This window comes from Dipteris shenzhenensis, chromosome 25 (assembly GCF_047967505.1).
Source record: "Dipteris shenzhenensis isolate YYH24624 ecotype China chromosome 25, Dip_SZ_1.0, whole genome shotgun sequence".
Classification (NCBI taxonomy): Eukaryota; Viridiplantae; Streptophyta; class Polypodiopsida; order Gleicheniales; family Dipteridaceae; genus Dipteris; species Dipteris shenzhenensis.
In genome coordinates, this window is record NC_141620.1 from 43,616,196 (window position 1) to 43,636,713 (window position 20,518).

The 20,518-nt window shown below is 44.4% G+C and overlaps 1 protein-coding gene across 1 annotated transcript; it reads left to right on the forward strand.

Moving 5' to 3' along the window:
- Positions 1-17: 17 nt before the first annotated feature.
- Positions 18-2,443, forward strand: LOC147885921 (uncharacterized). The gene is made up of 5 exons (XM_087396812.1): positions 18-437; positions 570-737; positions 870-942; positions 1,295-1,737; positions 1,911-2,443. The coding sequence occupies exons 1-5, from the start codon at positions 240-242 to the stop codon at positions 2,412-2,414; spliced, it is 1,386 nt and encodes a 461-aa protein (XP_087252938.1). The 5' UTR covers positions 18-239; the 3' UTR covers positions 2,415-2,443.
- The last annotated feature ends 18,075 nt before the right edge of the window (positions 2,444-20,518 follow it).

A 20,518-nucleotide genomic window follows, 5' to 3' on the forward strand; every position in this document is an offset into this window, starting at 1 on the left:
GCGGCCATATACAGCAGCTTCAAAGGGATGTTAAGCAGTGCACTACACTGTAGACGAAAGGACTCTTCGGCATCATCATTCAGAGTAGGAATCTTGTCGAAGCACTGGAATTACGTTAGAACCTACAGAATGAGGACGGGATGGAGATCAAGAAGATCTGCAGCAATTGCCAAGAACGCTTCAGAGGAACAAGTCCTTGACGTATCCTTCACCCTTATCCCTTTCACGCGCGCTTCTGCATGCAATCTTCACCTCCTCACATGGGCTTGATCACCTTGCAGCTCGGCCAGGGTGGTAATCAATTCGGATTTTCCTTCTTTGATGCCCTCTCTTCCCTCCACTCTTCCGCTTCTCCTCCCCATGAGTTCTTCCATGAACCTCCTCACCCTCATTCTCCTGCACCCGCTCGCGCTGTGCTTATCGATATGGAGCCCAAGGTAATTTGCGCCTCGCTCCCAATTGCGCGCCTGCCCATGCCTTTCTTCTAAGTTAATCTACGCTCTGTTTCTTCTTACCGTTCTATGCTCCTTCTGTAGACAGTATATTGACAGTTTCTTGTATCGGCGCAGGTCGTTGCTGCCGTGAAGAAGAGAGCCAGCGTCGGAAATAATTCTTGGAGATATGGAACACAAAGCTCCTTCACGCAGGACAGTGGGTCGGGGAATAATTGGGCCAGGGGATTTTGCAAACACGGTCCCAAATGCCAGGACGCCATTCTCAACCTGATTAGACGGGAGGTGAAGCTGATTGCCTTGCTTTTCCTGCCGATCTCTGCATGTGAGCAGAGTTTCTTCTTGTTGAATGAAATTGCACAGAGAGATATGGTAATGATTTTCATAGCCTGTTGTGTTTTTTCTGTGTTTATCCAGGTTGAGGCATGCGATGTATTGGGCGGTTTTATAACGATGCAAAGCATAGCAGGAGGCACCGGAGCAGGCCTGGGTTAGCTTCCTTTGTCTCTCTATTTTGTCGCTGACAGCGCAAAGCTCTTTGCATTCATCAGTTTATGCTGCAAATTCTGTAGTCGCTTCCACTCCACTGCATTGATCAGTTTGTGCTGCAAATTCTGTAGTTGTTTCCACTCCACTGCATTCATCAGTTTGTGCTGCAAATTTTCCACTCCACTTCCTTTGTCTCTCTACTTTGTCGCTCACAGAGATTAATTTGACGCCGTCGCAAAGCTCTTTGCATTCATCCGTTTGTGAGCTGCAAATTCTGTAGTTGTTTCCACTCCACTGTCTAGTACAGGCAACATACAACTTGAATTCTTACAACTTGAATGCTTCAACCATAGGTGCTTATTTATTGGAGGTACTCCGTGATGAATACCCGTCGTCTCTTATCCTCAGCCACTGTATTTGGCCATCAGATGGCGAGGTGATTGTTCAATGCTACAACACGATACTCTCCCTTGCACATTTGCAAGATTTGGCCGACGGCCTTGTTCTTGTAAGGAATGAAGCACTCATGGCAACGTGTAAGAAGGTGCTTGGGATGCAAAGGCCTTCTTTCGACGACATGAACCAAGTGGGAGCTCGTTCGCTAGCTTCGATCCTACTGCCAGCTTATTTCAGGCAAGTCGAATCAGGGGAAAAAGGCGAAAGGAAAGGCTGCGTCCCTGTTGCTTCATGCAACATTTCTCAAGCAGGCCCTCGCATCAGAATACTTTCCGACCTTGTGTCTCTTCTTTGTGCCCATCCGAGCTATCGTATGCTGGCACTGCGTGCGACACCGCAGGCAACGAACCCATTTAGTACCCTCTTGCACGAGTTCTTTCGTCCAATTTCTCAACCGTTTCGTGAAGAACCTGTATATATATTTGCATTTCCATGAGCGGATCAGATCTCTCCTTCTCGCATTTTACATTCCCTCCACCCAGCATTGTTAATTGTCATTGCCTCGGCGTGCAGGTACCGGCAAACATCATAGATTTTACAACATTCTCGTGGAAATCCCAGATGAAGCAGCTCAAAAGGATGCTCTACATGGAACCACTGATGAACCCAAAAGAAGCACAATCTGATCCGAATGTTACCTCCGACAAAAAACCCAATACTATATACAAATCGATGGACCGCTGCCTTGCCAATCTACTGGTTCTCAGGGGCCGAGACAGTCTGGAGGCTGATGTCTCAATGTTCAATGATAAGGCATTGTATCCAATATGGTCTATAGATCCCTTGACTGTTGCTGCACATCCAGCTAACCTGGGGAAGTATGAAATGTCTGCAGGCCTGCTAAGCAACTGCTATTCTGCCATAGCTCCAGCATCTTGTGCCCTGTCCAGAGCATACTCTATGTACTCAGCCAATGCTTACTTGTTCCAGTACTTTGATCAGGGGCTCAGCAGAGATGTGTTTGACTCATCATTTGCCACAGTTGAGGACCTCCTTGCTCACTACCTTGCTCTCTAATCATATGAAGGATTACCCATATATGAAATATACCTCTAACGATATGAAGGATTACCCATATATGAAATATAACATACTTATCTCTATAGGAACGCTATATTTTCCAACTTAGAAATTGTATTGTATGTAGGAAAACACAATGTTCTATATTAAACAAAGTATAATATAAGAGAATTTGCAATATGTGCAAGATTCTATTTTATTGGATTGGAAAATGAATTCCTAGATGTATCTCTTTGCATTAGTTAACCTTTTATAGAATTCAATGCATTTTTTCAAGTGAAGTAAATTGGGAGTAAATTATATCGATGTGAAACTTCTCGTACGACAAGCATGCGACATGGAGTTGTTGCAAATAGAGTGCGAGATAGATGTGATGCAAAGGGGAAGGAGTGCAACGATCAAACATGAAGGATGAGGGCATGGAGATGAGGATTAGCTAGTCAAGTGTCTACTCGTGACCGATGCCAAGGTGAGGCCAAAGGACTCGAATGTTGCATAAAGCCTTCCCGCAACGACCTTTTCTTATGTTTTGGATGGAGTAGGGCTGCCTTGCATGATCATTGTCTGGTTATTGCATTGAAGACTCTAGAGGTGTCTATCAGAAAAGAATGTAGGGCATCAGGCTTATATCAAGTTTTGGTAGCATGGCAAGTTTTCATGTGCTTGTTAACCTTAAGTTACTCTCGTTATCGATTCTGCCTCTAGTTTCCAGCTACTAAAGCAACTAATTAAGGTCGACCATGCAACATTGGGGGAAATTAGTTCTTGTTACTAAACTTTGCTCATTGGAACAAACATCATCAACCGATTCCTGTAGAGCTATGATTAAATCTCACCAAATAAATATATCCACTTTACAAGTCTCTAAGATAGCAAGCTCTAGTAGCCAAATATGGCTCTAAGACGACAAGCAAGCTTGTCAATGCCAAGTTTGATTTATCAATACAGAAATCTATGACAAAGATCTTGACGTTTTGTGGAGGGAGTTTTTGATGCCTAGTTTTAGGAGTTGGCAATATTAGGTAGTCTCCTCTCTCGCTCCAATTTTGTTGTTTGTATTGATTGTCTTCTCATTTCCTAAAGCCTGTGAACTAATCCACAACTGGCATAAAAAGAAGAACTAAATTACCATGATGAAATTTTTGTAGAGTCTGTTCGCCATTCTTTACTTTCCTCGCACTTGCGTGACCTAATTAAATATATAGGTTGAATTATGAAAGAACTGTAAACCTAAAGACTACCATACCAAACCAATTGCTATCGGGATGCACAACAATGGAAGGCATAGAGTATATATACATGCTTCACTTATGTATAAAATCACAACAAGGATCCCAAATCTCGTAGAGATTTTTCATCACTAGAAGCTATAAACCTACAATTAGTATCCACAAAATTGATTGTATTGATAGCCCTCAGATGCTGACACTTGTATAATTCCCTTGTGTTGATATCCCATTGAAGAATCTTTTTGTCACACATTCCTACTAGAGGAACAATCTACTTATCATCATGAGGGTGAAGCTTTAAAACATAAGGAATCTTCTCGATGGAAAAGGTATTTTCCAGTCTTTGTATCCCAAACCTAATTTCTCATGTCATTATCAGCACTACCATGGATATCCAAAATCTCCACCTTCATGTCTAGACGATCGGATGGCCACTGCATCATTGGGTGAGTTATCTAGTTGCTTGGTTAGGTTCACTGTTGGGGTAAAGGGCAGTGTGCCCACCCACTTGTACAGTGCCCATGTATACTCATATATATATGATAGAGGAATAAGCTGGAGTAGCTTTTGCTCCACCACATTTTGGTGTCTCCTTACCCCTTTTGTGTGTGCTCTCCTCTCCCACAACTGGTATCAGAGCCCATGGCATTCGATCTACGAGGAGCTCGGTGAGAGGAGAACGGACACTGCTTCGAGAGATCTACCAGGAGCTTTGGAGAGCTTGATTCTCTCATTCACGGAGAGATTTTGGGTAGACATGATCCAAATCTGTTTGCTCTACAATGCAGCTGCAAGAATCACTTTGGGTTATCTTCCAGCGCTCCAGTGCTCTAGCAACCTAGCGTTGGAAGGAGACCGCTGTCCGTTGGTCTTGACGTTGTCTCGTGGGAGCCTATCGTTGGCTGTTGATGCATCCTTTGCAGCAAGTGGCTGGCCGTTGTGTGCTTGTTGGAGGCATTGCTTCGTAGATACTTGCTGGAGATCGTTGACATTGGTGTTTCGCAACTCACGAGTGGATATCGTTGGAAGCTGTCGTATGAGTCTTAGAGGCAGCTTGTGTCTTGGAGCTTGGTCGTAAAAGCACCGTTTAGGCTTGCTACTACTGCTAAGGCTAGAGCTTTGAGCGATGCGTTGTTGTTAGGACGTTGACTAGAGAGGTGTGATGCCACGCGACTGGCGTTGTAGGAGTTGCTCAATGCAGAGGTTTCTACGTTGGGGTGTGCTGCAGGCTGGAGTTGAGGTTGAGCCTTCATTGGAGAGCATTGTTTGGAGAGGGCTGTAGGGAAGCTCTTTGTAGCTGCAGCTGCTGCAGATGGCTCGTGAGCCACTGCGAGCTCTTAGATGGAGTAGACAGGAGTCTCTTTCTCTCCATACCATTCTCCTTCTCGTGAGCAAAGGAAGAGCAGCCCAGTGATAGCAACAACATCCACTTTGGAGAAAAAGAGTGAGTTCTTTGTTTTTAGTCTGGAAATCTGACAGTATTTCAGACAGTAAAAGTGAGCAGAATGCCATTTTCGACAGCAAGTATTTGCAAATCCATAAGGATTTAGGCTCGGTGCCCAACAGAGGAGTCGGAGAACTTTGGAAGGGCTACATTTTCTCCGTTGACAGCTTGGTCATCCGAGTTTACAGTACAGAGTTATTTACTATCCAAAATAGGGACAGTTCGTGATCAGTGTGCAGACAGCCATTTTGCAGACTGTATATTGGCAAATGCATACATGTTGATACACTTTGGCAAGTTGATGCGTTTTGGCAAAATGATGCAGTAAATGTCACTTGGTATATGCCATTGGTGATGCATTTTGGATGCATAAGTGAGTGGCAAATGCATACAATTTGATGTTCACTTGAATGCCAATATAATGAGGCCATATACATGCAGTAAATGCATTTTGGGGACTCTTGAAAGGCTTTTTTTATTCTCTGGTATGCAATTTCCAGAAAGCGATTTATGCATTGGATGCCACAGTATATGCAAATATTTTGCTCAGAAATTGGATGTTCAATATCTGGTTATGCTTTGAAGCCCGCGAGAAAATGATTGATATTCTTGACTGACAGGTCATTGAATAGTTGCTGCTGTTTTTTTTTTTTTAATGACAGAACAGTCATTTTCAGGACTGAATATCTCTTTCCTGGTGCGGAATTGCACTTTGTGCCGAACTGAAAAGTTGTAGTTCACAAAAAATACTACAACTTTGCTTCTAGAAGCAAGTTGATCCGGTATAAGCTGCAGGAGTTACAGCCTCTGCAAAACCACAAAAAGTTGCAGTCTACTGTCTATTTGTGACCAATGTGCAGGAAGCTATTTTTCAGGTGAGAATATCTGAGAATCCAGAAGGATTTGGCTCTTGAGGTCAACTGACAAGTTGTAGATCTTTTTACCAGCTACAACTTTGCTGTTTACAGCTTTGGCATCCGGTCTTTCGGTGAAAAGATATCGCTGTTCAAAAACAGGGACAGCGTGTTATTTTGCCCAAAGTGGCTGTGAGGTATTGTTGTAGGAATTTCTCTTGCACAACAGTGAATTGGGAACTCACAGTAAATTACAGAAAGTGATTGGGATCTCACTTCAGTCCAAGGGCATTATTGGCATTTTGGCAAGTCACTTTGGCACATTTGGCAAGTGGTGAATGCTTGATTTTGTTGCTAAAGGATTGCACACTTGAGGTGATGCATTGGTGATGCAGTAAATGCCATTTCGATGCATTATGGATTTGCATTGGTGGATGCCGCACTAATGTTTATGGATAGTTGAGCTGGGCTCCTATTGCCATTGGTTGAGCAGGCATGGACAACACTATATTTTTTGGTCATTTGGGTTGCCTATTGCACTATACTGCTCTTTGGTTGTGACCTATTGTGCCCTCTTTGATATTGAGAGGTTGGATGGATCAAACTTTCAGTATTGGAAAGAGCAGATTTATGATGTGTTAGTGCAGAAGAGGCAGCATAAGCCCATTCAATGCAAAGATGTCAAGCCTAATAGCATTAAACAGAGTGATTGGGATGACATGGATGAGCAAGCATGCTCTATCATTCAGTCATCACTCTCGAAGTCAGTCTACTTGCAGGTACAGGATGGTGTACAGGGTGTAGACTACCATGCATATGAGTTCTATACTCGTATATGCCGGATGTATGACCATGATAGTGTTATGTTACAGCATGATGGGCTGAAATACAGCCTTGATATGCACTCCAGAGGTAGATCTAGTGGTAGAAACAGGTCATGTTCAAGGGGGAATTCCAGGAGCAAGTCTAGCTCTCGGACTTGTGTTAGATGTTTCTATTGTGGAAAGTATGGCCACATGAAAAAGTACTGCTGGAAATGGCTAAGAAAATGCAAGAAGAAGAGCAAGGTTAAGAATGACAGGAAGAAGAAGAAGAAGCATGTTGAGCTTCAAGGCGTGGATGCCAGGGTTTCCACTGACAGTAGCAGTGATGAAGGCATTCTTTTGTCTATGTCTGACACCTCCTTCTTGGCCACTGATGTACCCATTCTCGGTGATTGGATATTAGATCCATGTGCTTCATGTCATATGACCCCTCATAGGTCATGGTTCAGTGCATATCAGGAATGCATTGTGGAGAGTAGTTTGATGGGCATTGATCATTCTATGGATGTCTATGGTTATGGGGATATCCACCTTGTTATGCCTAGTGGCTCTATTCTTGTTCTACAGAGGGTTAGACATATACCAGGACTTGCTACAAGCAAGATCAGTACTGGACAGTTGGTTGAGGCAGGTTATCATGTCTCTTTGGGTGATCGTGCATGGAAGATTGCTAGAGGCAATCTGGTTATGGCTAGGGGATCACGGGTTGGATTCTCTGATGCATTGCATGTATCAGGTGTCCAGGATAAGATGCTTATGATTAGTAAGCAGCCATTAGCTAGTTTATGGTATGCTAGACTTGGACATATGTCTACTGCAGGTATGGAAGCCCTTATAACATTGAGATACATTCCTGTTATGGATGTCTCTCAAATTTTATGTCATGATTGTGATGATGGTCAGCAGTCAGGATCCTCCTTTGTGAGGAAGACAGTCAGTGAGAGGTATCTTGAGCCATTGCAGTTGGGTCATAGTGCAGTTTGTGGGCCTATGCCTACCGTTTCACTGGGTGGCGCCTCTTACTTTGTGACATTTATTGATGCTGCTACAAAGTACATATGGGTATATCCGATTCGGCAGAAGCATGATGTATATGATACATTTCAGCGCTTCTTGGGTAATGCTGAAAATCAGTCAGGAAAGAAGCTATTGAGCTTGATGACTGATGGTGATGCAGAGTTTACCTCTCCTAGATTTCAGCATCTATGTGATACACTTGGTATCAGGAGGGTGTTGACCACTCCTCATCTTTCTGCTCACGATGCCTTGGCAGAAGGCATAAATCAGATTCTATTGGACAGGATTGGTAGCATGCTACGGTATGCAGGTCTTACCGAATGCTATTGGGCTGAGGCATGTAAGACAGCTGCATACTTGCTTAACAGGTCACCCAGGAGATCTCTGAATGGTAGAGTGCCATTTGACTTCTTGACAGGCAGGGCACCATGTTATGAGCATTTACGTGTGTTTGGCTGCGAGGCTTATGCTCATGGTTCCCGATCGAGGAGGTGTATCTTCCTTGGATACAATGAGTCCAGTAGGGACTACAGATTATGGGATTCTTCAACTAGAGAGTTGATACGCAGCCATAATGTCTATTTCAGAGAGGATGCTATGTTTGGACAGCCCAGGACTATGGATAGCAGGAGAGTGGTGTTCCACGAGGGTGTAAGTGCACTGATACCTCCGAATTCTATGCAGGGACAGCCCATATCCCTTGGAGTGGGAGGTTTTTCCCACGGTGAGCAGGTTATAAAGTTGGGACAGCCACGATTACTTTCTGATTTTGGTCAGAGACGGTCAGATGTCTCTAGTATTCCACAGGTTTATACTCCTATGGAGATTGTTGATGCATCTTCTATGGACAGTTACAGTTTACTCCCAGGATGCGGAGTGCCTCTTGCAGATGAGGATGAGGCTATGCATGGTGAGGAGGATACCTTGGCTAATGATGCCCGGTATGATCCATTGGCTGGTTATGCCAGGACAGATGTGGTTTCTGCAGTTATTGACTCGGGTCATATTGCGCATGGGCAGGGCAGGAATCATTGATATGTTTGCTTCATAAGTGCCTTCATGGCCAGAAGCAATCCCCTCGAGCTTGGCTTCATAGGTTTGATGATGCGCAGTGAGACAGGTTATGGTCTCAGTATTCAGGAGGTTGCTATCCTTCTGAGGTTACTTGCCATATGGTTCCTTATGGACAGGGATGCTTTCCAGTGGGAGCTACATGATCTTGATGATGTTTGTCAGATACTTGGTTATTTCAGTATGGACAGGGGGAAGTTACTGAGAGTACTCCATTGCCTGTATTGGCTCCATACTTGAAAACACAGCAGGTTTGATGATCATAGATCAGTTGAGCAGCAAGTTATGGTTGATATGGTAGCCATAGTACTTCATGCATCCATGACTATGTTGAGACTTGATTCTTACATGTTTGCCATTGGGGCTACACTTCCAGTTCTTGCTTTCGTTGCAGTGGGAGTTGGTAGCATGATTATGGTAGATTTTGGCAGTAGGGAAGCGGTTGTGGACATCAGGTCCTTATGCTTCCAGGAGCAGCATGCAGGTGATGCAGGTTGGGTAGACCAGCAGAGGTCTATTGTTGGGCATGTGCTTATGGTCACAGGTGGTACAGAGACATTTTCTTTGCACAGTGACAGTTCGGGTGCTATGGACTTAGCACAAGAGCACGTGGTGGTGAGAGTTCACTCTCCCAGTGAGATCTGGCATGAGATCTTGGTTGACAGCTTGTCATTTTCTATCCTGCAAACCTGATGTCTGCTAGCAGCTTATCCTCTATGCACTTTGCACATTGTAAAGTGCCGATGGGCATAGGATGACGGTCTGGTCATCTTGTTTTTCAGCCTATGGCTGATTGTATTGTATGTGTACTATACTCCCTTAAAGGCACACTGCCTTTAAGTGGGAGGTTGTTGGGGTAAAGGGCAGTGTGCCCACCCACTTGTACAGTGCCCATGTATACTCATATATATATGATAGAGGAATAAGCTGGAGTAGCTTTTGCTCCACCACATTTTGGTGTCTCCTTACCCCTTTTGTGTGTGCTCTCCTCTCCCACATTCACATCGTATGGTTCTATCTCCATTTTCATTTTTACCATCACGGAGGTAATATGGTGAATCATTTATGTGGCATTTTCAGCTCCATGGACTATGATTGCCATCTCCACCTTGTTTGTAATCACTATAGAAGCACTAATTTTCTACTAGAATTATCCTGCAAGAGTATGCTCTGCACACAAAAACAACTCGCCCATTTGGCATCTTAATTGCAGCTTGTGTTTGTCATACAAAAGCATCTATACTTTATTTGTGCTACACACACAAACTTTAGTTCCCTCCGTATGAGAGCAATTAGAAATACCGCCAAAAAGAAGTAACGCAATTAGAAATACACAAGCAATACACCCACTAGCTAATTGGGAAAGATAGCTTGCATCCTTCTCTCATAGACTAATCATTTTCAAAATGGTTATGGGGATACAGAATGTATCAAATGCTTGTGCTGGAAATCCCCACAAGTAGACAAATCACTCTAATGACAACCATATATCTCAATGAATAGTATCAACTAGTGACTTGCTATCCAAGGAATGCTGAAGGGCGGATGGGAATTTTTAAACTGACAAAAAATGGTGGTGCACAATGCCAACAAAAGTTGACAACATCCCCCAAGACCGTTAAAGGGAGAAGCGAAGGGAGAGCAGCTTAGTTAGTAGAATTAACATTAGGAAGGTGTGGATGGTGTTAACTTAGAAGGGTAGAACGTTGGTCTGAGTATACCATCGTCCAAAGAGATACAATTGAAGGAAGGAGGGTTCCTTTATCTGATGATTGGTTTAATTCTTCTAGTCATGAGGGTGCATTTGACACATGCCTTAACAGTAAGTGGAGCATACATTGTGTCCTAAATACAAAGACAAGGAGCCTTGATTGGCAAAGTAGTTAAAACGAAAAAAGGTATTTCTTCCCAAGGCAAATGAGAGGCTCCTCCTTTGGATTCAACTTGACAAAAGTTTGCTTCAAATTCAGTTCTAGATAGGGACGTGGTGATAGCCCCTACTATTGGCTTTGTCGTAGGTAGAGGTAACACCAATTACACTATGTAAGTGGAATTCTAGGAATGGATAGAGTGTTAGATATCAATGCTCCAATCTCGTGTAACTACGTGGGAACCAGCTAACTCTACTTGTAAGCCCCCCATATGAGGAGAAGGCATTTGAGTAGCTCGGTTATCCCGCAGGTCCTGGTTTGGACACCAGATGGGGGCCATGTGTGGCCTGATGGCTGGACGGCTTCAGATAGAGTTGGCACACCGCTAACTAGGCTACATGCAAGTGCGGGAAGGCATCCTTTGACTGTCCGCACTGAGGGTAGACGGAGCATTTCCCGGGGCAACCCACTCTCGGGTTGCGGGGCCCGTTTGGAGCCTCAGATGATCCCGGATGGCTGTGGTCCGGAACGAACCATAGGTCAATTGCTCTGTTTTGCGCACCGGTTCTATCGTATGGTCGGTGGCCTATTTCGGGACCAACCCCTAGTCGACCGTTTTGGGTGGACTGGGTCGGCCACCCAATTGAGCCTAACTGACTACGACTGGTGGCTATATAAGAGCAAGCCGGTGAAGCCCATTTCATCACTGGCTACAGCAACCTTGATTCCTTAGCATTCAGCCTCCGTCTTCTACTGTTTCCAGCATGCCATCGAAGCTTCTTTCACAGGAGCGCACGGCTGGGAGGCAGCGCCATCTATTGTATCAGTTCTATAGTAATCAAATTTTTGATTCTCCATACTATCTTGTTTTCTCTCTTGCGTCGAGATCCTGTTATCTGTTGAGCACAGACGTTGTATTATTTTCTTACATAGAGGATATCATCAAGTGGGGGGTTCATCATAGCTGTTGAGACTTCATTCACAACTTCTATCAAGCAGGTTGTAACTTATGGACTCGGGTGGGCCAAAAAGTTGTTATTAGTACTACTCTCATGGGATCATGAGCTCAATTGGTGAGAGATTAGTGACAAAAAAGTGTTGAATTGATAGTGTATTTATGCAACTGTATCTGAATTCAGTCTCATAAAATAGTCCATACTGCAATGTGGACTTCACATACCTGAGTATGCGTCTAGCCGCATCCAAATGCAGTTTCCTTGGAGCCTGCATAAACTGACTTACCAATCCAACAGCATAGCACAAATCTGGCCTGGTATAGTCATATAAATCAAACTTCCTACTATGCGTCTGTACATAGTAGGGTCTTCCAGAAGCTCACCTGCATCTGCGCTCAGCTTCACATTCTCATATTTGGACAGCATGTCCAATCCATACTGCCTCTGCAAGAGCCATATCCCACTTGGTGATCTAATCACTGCAATGCCCAAGAAATAATGCAGCTCTCCCAAATCCTTCATCTCAAACTTCTGCGTCAATAGCATTTTCATATGAAGGATATCTTCATCACTATCACCTATGATGATCAAATCATCAACATAAATGACAAGCAGCATAATACCTTTCTCTGTTTTTCTCACATAATGTGAGAAATCTGCCTTGGAAATCTGAAAGCCAATAGTGACAAGATACTGTCCTATCTTGTCAGACCATGCTCTAGGTGCTTGCTTCAAGCCATACAAGGCTTTCTTCAACCTGCAAACAAACTCAAGATGAACAGCATGAACATAACCCGGTGGCTGGTCCATAGAGACCTCTTCTTGCAAATCACCATGCAAGAAGGCATTATTTACATCCATCTGATGTAAAGACCATCCCTTTGATGCAGCCATAGCAATGACTGCTCTTACGGTTGCCATCCTTGCAACCAAACTGAATGTTTCTTTATAATCAATGCCATATGTCTGTGCATACCCCTTGACAACTAATCTTGCCTTGTATCTATTCCCAGAACCATCTGCATTGTGCTTCACCTTATCAACCCACTTACAGCCAATTGCATTCTTGTCTTTAGGCAAAGGCACCAATTCCCATGTAGCATTTGCTTCCAAGGCATCCATTTCTTCATCCATGGCTTTCTCCCATTTTTCTTTTCCCATGGCTTGCTCAAAAGAAGTGGGTTCTGGTTCCTGTATCACTTTGACCATATAGGCATAGTGAATGGCTGTAAATCCATCATATTTCAGCCTATCCATAGGATACCTAGCTCTGGTAGACCTGCACAAGATAGGCTCACTTCCAGGTGCTCTCAAAACATCACTGGTCTTCCTTACTTCAAGTGTAACAACAGAAGGAATACCCAACTCATCATCAATGCTCTGTTCTGAACCACTGGATTCACCATCTACATAAGAGTGACCTGCATTCACATCAAACATGGGCTGATCTACCTTCTCTTTTCCTTTTCATGATACCTGCATACCACTATCTGCATTGCTTTGAGGAGATTCTCCTTATCTCAATCTGCCTGTCCATGGCGAAGTATGTGAACCACTGCTAGAGGACACTGCAGGTCCACTAATATTTTGTGATTGCTGTTGTGAATTCTGTGTAGCATTACCATTTTGTGCATCTACATCATCAATCACATTTCCTGGTTTATACCAGCTACTCATCTCATCAAAAACAACATCTCTACTCACTGTAAACTTATGAGTAGAAGGGTTATAGCATATATACCCTTTCTGCTGCAGAGAATAACCAATAAAGATGCACTTCTCAGCTTTTGGATCCAACTTCGACCTCAACTCATCTGGCACATGAACATAGGCAATGCAATCAAAAATTTTCAAATGAGAAATATCTGGTTTCCTACCAGTATACATCTCCTCTGGTGTCATGCCATGTATTGCTGCAGTGGGAATCCTGTTCATTATGTAAACCGCTGTAGCAACTGCTTCAGCCCAATAATAGTCTAGTAGGTCTTTTTCATTTAGCATGGCCCGAGATACCTCTCCAATATGCCTGTTTTTCCTTTCTGCAAGTCCATTTTGCTATGGGGTATGATTGCATGAATATTGCTGCTTTATGCCATGCTCCTGCAGGAACCTTGCAAACTCATTTGAGAGGTACTCTCCCCCTCCATCTGACCTTAGGCATTTTATTTGCAGGCATGTTTCTTTTTCAACCATAGCTTTAAAAGCTTTGAAATGCCCAAACACTTCACTTTTCTTTCTCTTAAAATACACCCAAACTTTTCTGATGTAGTCATCAATAAAAGTGACAAAATAATGACAGCCTCCAATAGATGCAGCTTTAGTAGTCCACACATCAGAGTGGATTAATTCCAATGGCTTCTTACTCTCTTGAACATGTCTAGGAAATGGTTTCCTTGCCGGTTTTCCAAATTGACAGGCTTCACAAACCTTATGGAGTTCTCCAACCTTGAATTTAGGTAATCCTTCAACAATGTTTTGGGCATGCATTGATTTAAGTCGCTATACATTAACATGACCAATGCGTTTATGCCAGATATCAATATCTGCAACTACACGGGTCCCATGTGCAAACATTGCTGAACTCAATTCAGGCATGTCCGCATCCAACGTAAACATCCTGCCCTTCTTCTTTCCTTTTGCTATCAAGCGACCGTTATTTATCATATACTCAACAAAGCATCCATGAGGATTAAATCTGACCTGCAAGCCCTGCTCAACCATTTGACCAACAGAAACCAGGTTCTTGGTGATATTCGGGACATGAAATACATCAGACAGGTATTTCTTTTTTCCATCCTGCATAGACAAAGGAATTTTACCAATCTGCATAATAGGATGTGCAGTATAATCACCACTCTCCACAAATCCTGGTCTTTCCATTTTCCTTGCATCCTGCATCCATTCTGCATGACCTGTCATGTGGTTTGATGCACCTGAGTCAACATACCACACATCATTGCTTTCTTCTGCACTTGTCACAGAATTGGTCATGTGTTGCACCATAAACAGATGCTCATTTCTGTCATCACCCTGTCTACTAGAAGATGCATAATTCCCTTGCTACAATTTTCCATTCATGATGTCATTCTGCTTTTTATAGCAGTCTTTAGCCATATGACCCATTTTACCACAATAGTAGCATTCAACATTGCTGTTTGCATTTTGGCCTCTCTGCCATCCACCAGGACCTCTTTGGCTCCCCCTGCCTCTAGAGTTACCACGTCCTCCTCCATAGAACTGGTTTTCTTGAGTTTGCTACATATTTTGATTTCTACCATGGCCTCCAAATCGGCCTACTCTACCTCTGCCTCTACCTCTTCCAGCATTTGAGTAGAAGACAGTTTCTTTTGAAGTTCCTCCTGAAGAAGATGCACCACTATTTCTCTGCTCTTCAGAAATGAGAAGAGCAAACAACTCCTCAAAATCAGGAAATTTTTCACGGACGGCAATGGATGTCCAGAACTGCGCATAATCCTTTCCTAGACCATTCAAGGTCACAGAAACTAAATCATCATCTTCCACTGGTGACCCAATGGAAGCAAGTGCATTTGCAATTTTCTTCACCTTCATGTGGTAGTCATTGATGCTCAAATTTTCTCTCTGCACATTGTGCAACTCCTGCTTGAGCTTCATTTTCCTAGCTTGCGTATTTGTGATGTACATTTTTGCCAAAGTATCCCATGCCTCCTTTGGCGTACTTGCATCCTAAATATGCACAATCATAGAATCTGAAATACTGATAGACAGCCAGTACATAACTTTTTTGGCTCTCTTATGCCATCCTTTAAATGCCTGCATTTCCTGTTGATTGGGAACATTAGGAAGAACTGGTTCTTCTTCATTTCCTATAATGAACTCCCAATAGCCTTTTCCCATAAGGAAATTCGTCATTCTAAACTTCCATGCTTGGAAGTTTTTCTTGTCAAGCTTTTAAGTGACAATCTGTAAAAGAGAATCAGACACCATTACAGAACACTACAAAATATTCTGTCACTGGGAAAAACACAGCTTCTGCCTCACAAGGGCAAATCTGCAAAACTGACGAAAGTGGTATTTGACCACACAATCACTTCGTAGTGATGATTTTGCATGAACAGACAATAAGGATGATTCTGTAACTCCCAATATCTCTGCGCATAGGCATACGATGCAATTTCTGCGGTAACTTTTCACCGACCTGCAGAGCAGTGGTCGCACAGCAAAAATAGGGCCTTTTTCTCAGTGCTTGCAGAGAACTTATGCCTCCAAAACGGGCCCCGAAATGCCCTCTCGCCACACCGCAAAGGGCATCTCAATGTGAGACAATGCACTCTTGCACTTTCCGGCTATGCTACCTGCAAAGATTTGCTCCCAAACTCGAAAAAGGAAAGCAACACTAGTCCTCTTACCAAGACACCGCGAACTTGGTTTGCTTTCTTGAGCTCCTTACCATGAAGATAGTGGGAGAGAAGGAAGGAGTATCACTTGCAACTTTCTCATGTGATACCATGTGAAGATAGTGGGAGAGAAGGAAGGAGTATCACATGGTACCAGGCTCTGATACCATGTGAACATAGTGGGAGAGAAGGAAGGAGTATCACTTGCGACTTTCTCACATACACAATGGGGGAATACATACAAAGGTGGAGGCTGAGAACAGTTTTCCTCTTCTTAGTTGTGAAAGCCAAAAGAACTCTAGTACAAAGAAATAGAAGAACCCTATATGTGGGTCTCAAACCAATCTCAGCTAACTAAGGTGGCATATTAACTGAGCCACGAACTAGACTACATAAGGATAGCTGTCATCCAGCTATTATTCATGGACGGTGTACCAACTGCATCTGCAGCTAACAAGTCGATGACATAAATGCACAACGGTCACCCTGGCATATCACGAGTGGAGCTCGATATCTCAACATCCCCCTCTATCTCTTGGGAATGTGAACAAAGGCATCACATCCGAATACGTGGAAATAGGAGACATCTGGTTTCCTCCCAAAATAAGCCTCGAAGGGAGTAACAAGACATTTCCACCACGGTTTGGTTCTTTTGCTCAACTACCCCTGCTTCAGAGGCAGTTCTAGTATTTGCAAATTCCCGTCGAATACCCTTTATCACACAAAATTCTTCAAAGAGGTGCCCCAGTCACCCAAAAGACTCAAGGTTGGAAGGCCGTGAGCAGCATGAATTTTGGATGTACAGATAGGTCTCCGCACAATTAGCCACCTGCACACTCGCCCCACGCACTATCCCCCAAACACTCCAAATGCACTTCAACACACTCTGCGCTCAAAATCTCATTTTCCACCTTGACCTCACTGCCCCACTCCCCCCTAACACCCTCCAAACCATCCTCCACCATAATCCCGATCATGGCCACCCCATTCTTGCCATGTCTTATTTCGCATTAGACCTTCAGCCATCTAGCCTCTCTCTCGTTCACCCCTATGACCTCAAAACTCTTGCTGCCTGTCCCATTTTTATTAATTTCTAGGCATGGTGCCGCATCATCACGGAGTTTACAAGTTATCCTACAAACACCTCAATTCCCGTTGCAAACCATATGAGAGGATGAGTGACGAACAATTGCTGCCACGCTTCCTTATCGGATTGGCAGACCCGAAGCTGCATGACCACTTAATGGTTATGAATCCCACGTCCTTCGGACTCTATGGCAAGGTGACTATCCGTATAAGTGATAATGTGATGGATAAGGTCATCCCAGACAAAACTACAACTCCATCAGAGGTATCGCAATCGGTAAGGTCTTCCAGTGCGGAGCCTACCAAGAAGGAAAACAATGAGCCCAAGAACTTGGATATGAGCGATTGGCCTCAAACCTACTGAATCAGCTAGGCCAGCAGTGGAAGTTAGGGACCTCCAAGGAGACACCAAGTATCCCCCATTTGTTTCCTAGGAGAGACAACGTGTGGTGCAGGATATGCAACGGCAATCATCCCTCCAATGAGTGCCCCTGCCTTAGGGCAAGCCAAGCGCTATATTGCGCACACCGATATAGATGGGGAAACCATGACACCTCCTAATGTCGATTCCCGAGGGTCCTTCCCAACCAATTTATCAAGCAAGACCCCCATTAGCCCTGACATCCCCACCCAACCCTATGAATGCACAAGGTGCCCCTTTAGCCAATTTAGGGCAGTATAGGCACAACAGGGTCCCTTAGCACCACCCATACTAGGTCCGCAACCTTCCCCATCTTGTATAACCTCAGTCAATCAAGTGTTAGTGGAGGAACTACCCAACGATTGGGAGGAGCCCGAATAAGACCACAGTCACCCCGACTATTACCCTTGCGAGGAGGGAAGTGGCACCATAAGTCATTACCTCCTACATGAGGACCAACACGTTCCAATGTTCCAAACAGCTCCTGTGGCCACAAGGGCAAGAGATATGAACTCCGTAATGCCAAGGCCCCCAATCCAATGTTATATTACCAAGGTCCACATAGGGCAAGTGAATGCCCGTATAAGGGCTAAGCAAACCTGATGATATTATGCTTTAAATGCCAGGGGCTGCATTTTTTAAAGGACTCCCCTATAGTGATCTTACCCCGACGGTTCCACCCACGACAGGCCCTACGCCCTTGTGTGCAGGTTATAGAGTAGAGCATTTATTCAAGGATTGCCCCTTGCGGAGACCAGCAACTCCGGCCACCCTGCTCAAGAGCACTAGCATCAGTTTGTTGAGTATTGAACACGGTCACATAGCGGCAGTACCCTTGAAGGTCATCACAAGGATGCAAGTGAGAGCCATAGTTAAGGAAATGAAGAAGCAGGAAAGGAAGGACAAAGTGCCCGTGCCGCAAAACCTTGAGGTGCCCCAACCTCCACAGACTAGGTCCAAGAAGGCCCTTCAAGTAGGCAAAGGAGCAAACCAAGTGCTCATCCAAGATGGGTTAGATGAGGAGACAACCACCCTCGCCACCTCCTCTACCTTCGAGCGAGCCCTCTCCCAAGATGACCCGAGTATGCCTCCATATCTGGATCTAAACATGCTAGTGCGAGCCCAAGGCCTCACATCCCCACCTCCATATCAAGGAACCTATCCAGACCCAGCCTTGGAAAAATAGCATGTAATAGATGCCCAAAACTTGTTATGGGAATGCCATGAGAAATTTGAGCATAGGCTCAAGGCCAGCAGAGAGTTGGATACCATCCAACCGGACCACCTGACCACTCATAGAGGGGCACAAACACTTAGGGTGCTAGAGAGGGTGGAAGAAGAGGAACAACCCAGCTACATCAGTAAATCAGAGCTCCAGATGCACTGATTGTTCTAGGAGGACCCAATACTACAAAACCTATGAGAGGAAGGAGACATTGAGGATCTGCTATCAGAAGGTAGGGAGACCTCTCAAGAACCATGTGATAGCACCGGGTTAGCAGCCTTCCTCTCCACCGAGGTTAAGATGCCAATAGAATCCTTGTTAAGAGGGAATCCTACCCTCTAGCGATACCTCTCGAATTGGATGAACAGGCAATATTTGCCCCTAGGACCTACCAACCCCGAAGTCGACCAACCACAAGAGGAAAGCCAGAACCTACCCAAGGTCCCCATCAATAAGTTAGGCTAATAGTTTGAAGGTGATGATACTAATGCAGCTATCCCCATAACCTACCAGAACTGAAAGGTTGATGTCATCCTAGATGGGGGAGTGGGTGTGAGTGTCTGCACCAAGGAATGCTGGGAGAAGTGGGGAAAACCTTCTCTCAAGCAAACCCACCTGGTAGTGAAGCTAGCTAATGGTAGAGCTATTGAACTATTGGGAGTCCTCACGAGTATTAACATTAAGGTATTTGGCTTCACATACCCCGTTAGATTTGTAGTCATGGACTTTACCCAACAGCCTGGATATGAAGTCATCCTAGGCAGGCCCTTCTTGCGAATGTCCGAACTTGTACATGATTGGTGCTCTAACAACATCTATTTACAGCATGAGGAGCAAATCGTGTGAGTGGCCTTGCATACATACAAGACCCACCCACTGTTAGGACAACTATTTACCGGAGTCCCCAAGCCAAAGTTCTCTCAGAATTGGATGCACATTCTAGCAAGCATTGACGTCAAAGAGAGGATAGGGTTCCAATTAACAACCCTAGAGCATGAAGGGTTGAGCACGTTGGTTCCCCTCAGAATGTTTAACATGCTCGAACCCCGCAAGGTGAGCAAGGGGACACTAAGGGTCAAATAAGACCTCCACAGGCTAACATATGTGGGTGCCACTACTGCTCACCATGAGTTCTCCTCCGATTGGGAAGCATGGTTGAGTAAGGTTACCTCCTTGTTTGGCTCCATAAGTGCCCTAAAGGAGCCCCCCTCAGGTCCTAAGCTCCCAACCTCCAAAACCTCAAAAAGGCTCCCACTAGGGCCAAGAGGAATACCCCCTAGGGGGAGTGGAGGAGGAGGACGAAGAGAAGGAGGATCTACGATAGGTACCAGCCCATTACAAGGCCCACATGATCAAGGATCGCAAGATCTTATACCAGCAAGCCAAGAGAACTCAGGAAGAAGGGTGCTTCCAAGGATACGATGCCGCGGCTAAGGTTAAGGAGGTAAACCTAGTGCCAAAAGGGGAGGATCCCCAACCAGTATTCATCACAGATGACCTCACCCCCAATGAGGAGAATGCTTTAATTGCCCTCCTTCAAGAGTATAAGAACAACATGGCTTGGAAATACACAAATATGAAGCGTCTATTTGCTAAAGTCGTGCAACACATGATACCCATGCTAGACAATGTCAGGCCAGTGCATCAGCGTCCCTATCCTATAAATCCCAAATATGCACTCATAGTGAGAGAGGAGATCCAAAAACTCATAGATGCGGGATTCATCT

Coding starts and splice junctions, on each gene's coding strand:
- LOC147885921 (XM_087396812.1), top strand. CDS start 240: ATGCAATCTTCACCTCCTCACATGGGCTTGATCACCTTGCAGCTCGGC. Junction 438..569: donor TTATCGATATGGAGCCCAAG/GTAATTTGCGCC, acceptor GTATCGGCGCAG/GTCGTTGCTGCCGTGAAGAA. Junction 1,738..1,910: donor CACTGCGTGCGACACCGCAG/GCAACGAACCCA, acceptor CTCGGCGTGCAG/GTACCGGCAAACATCATAGA.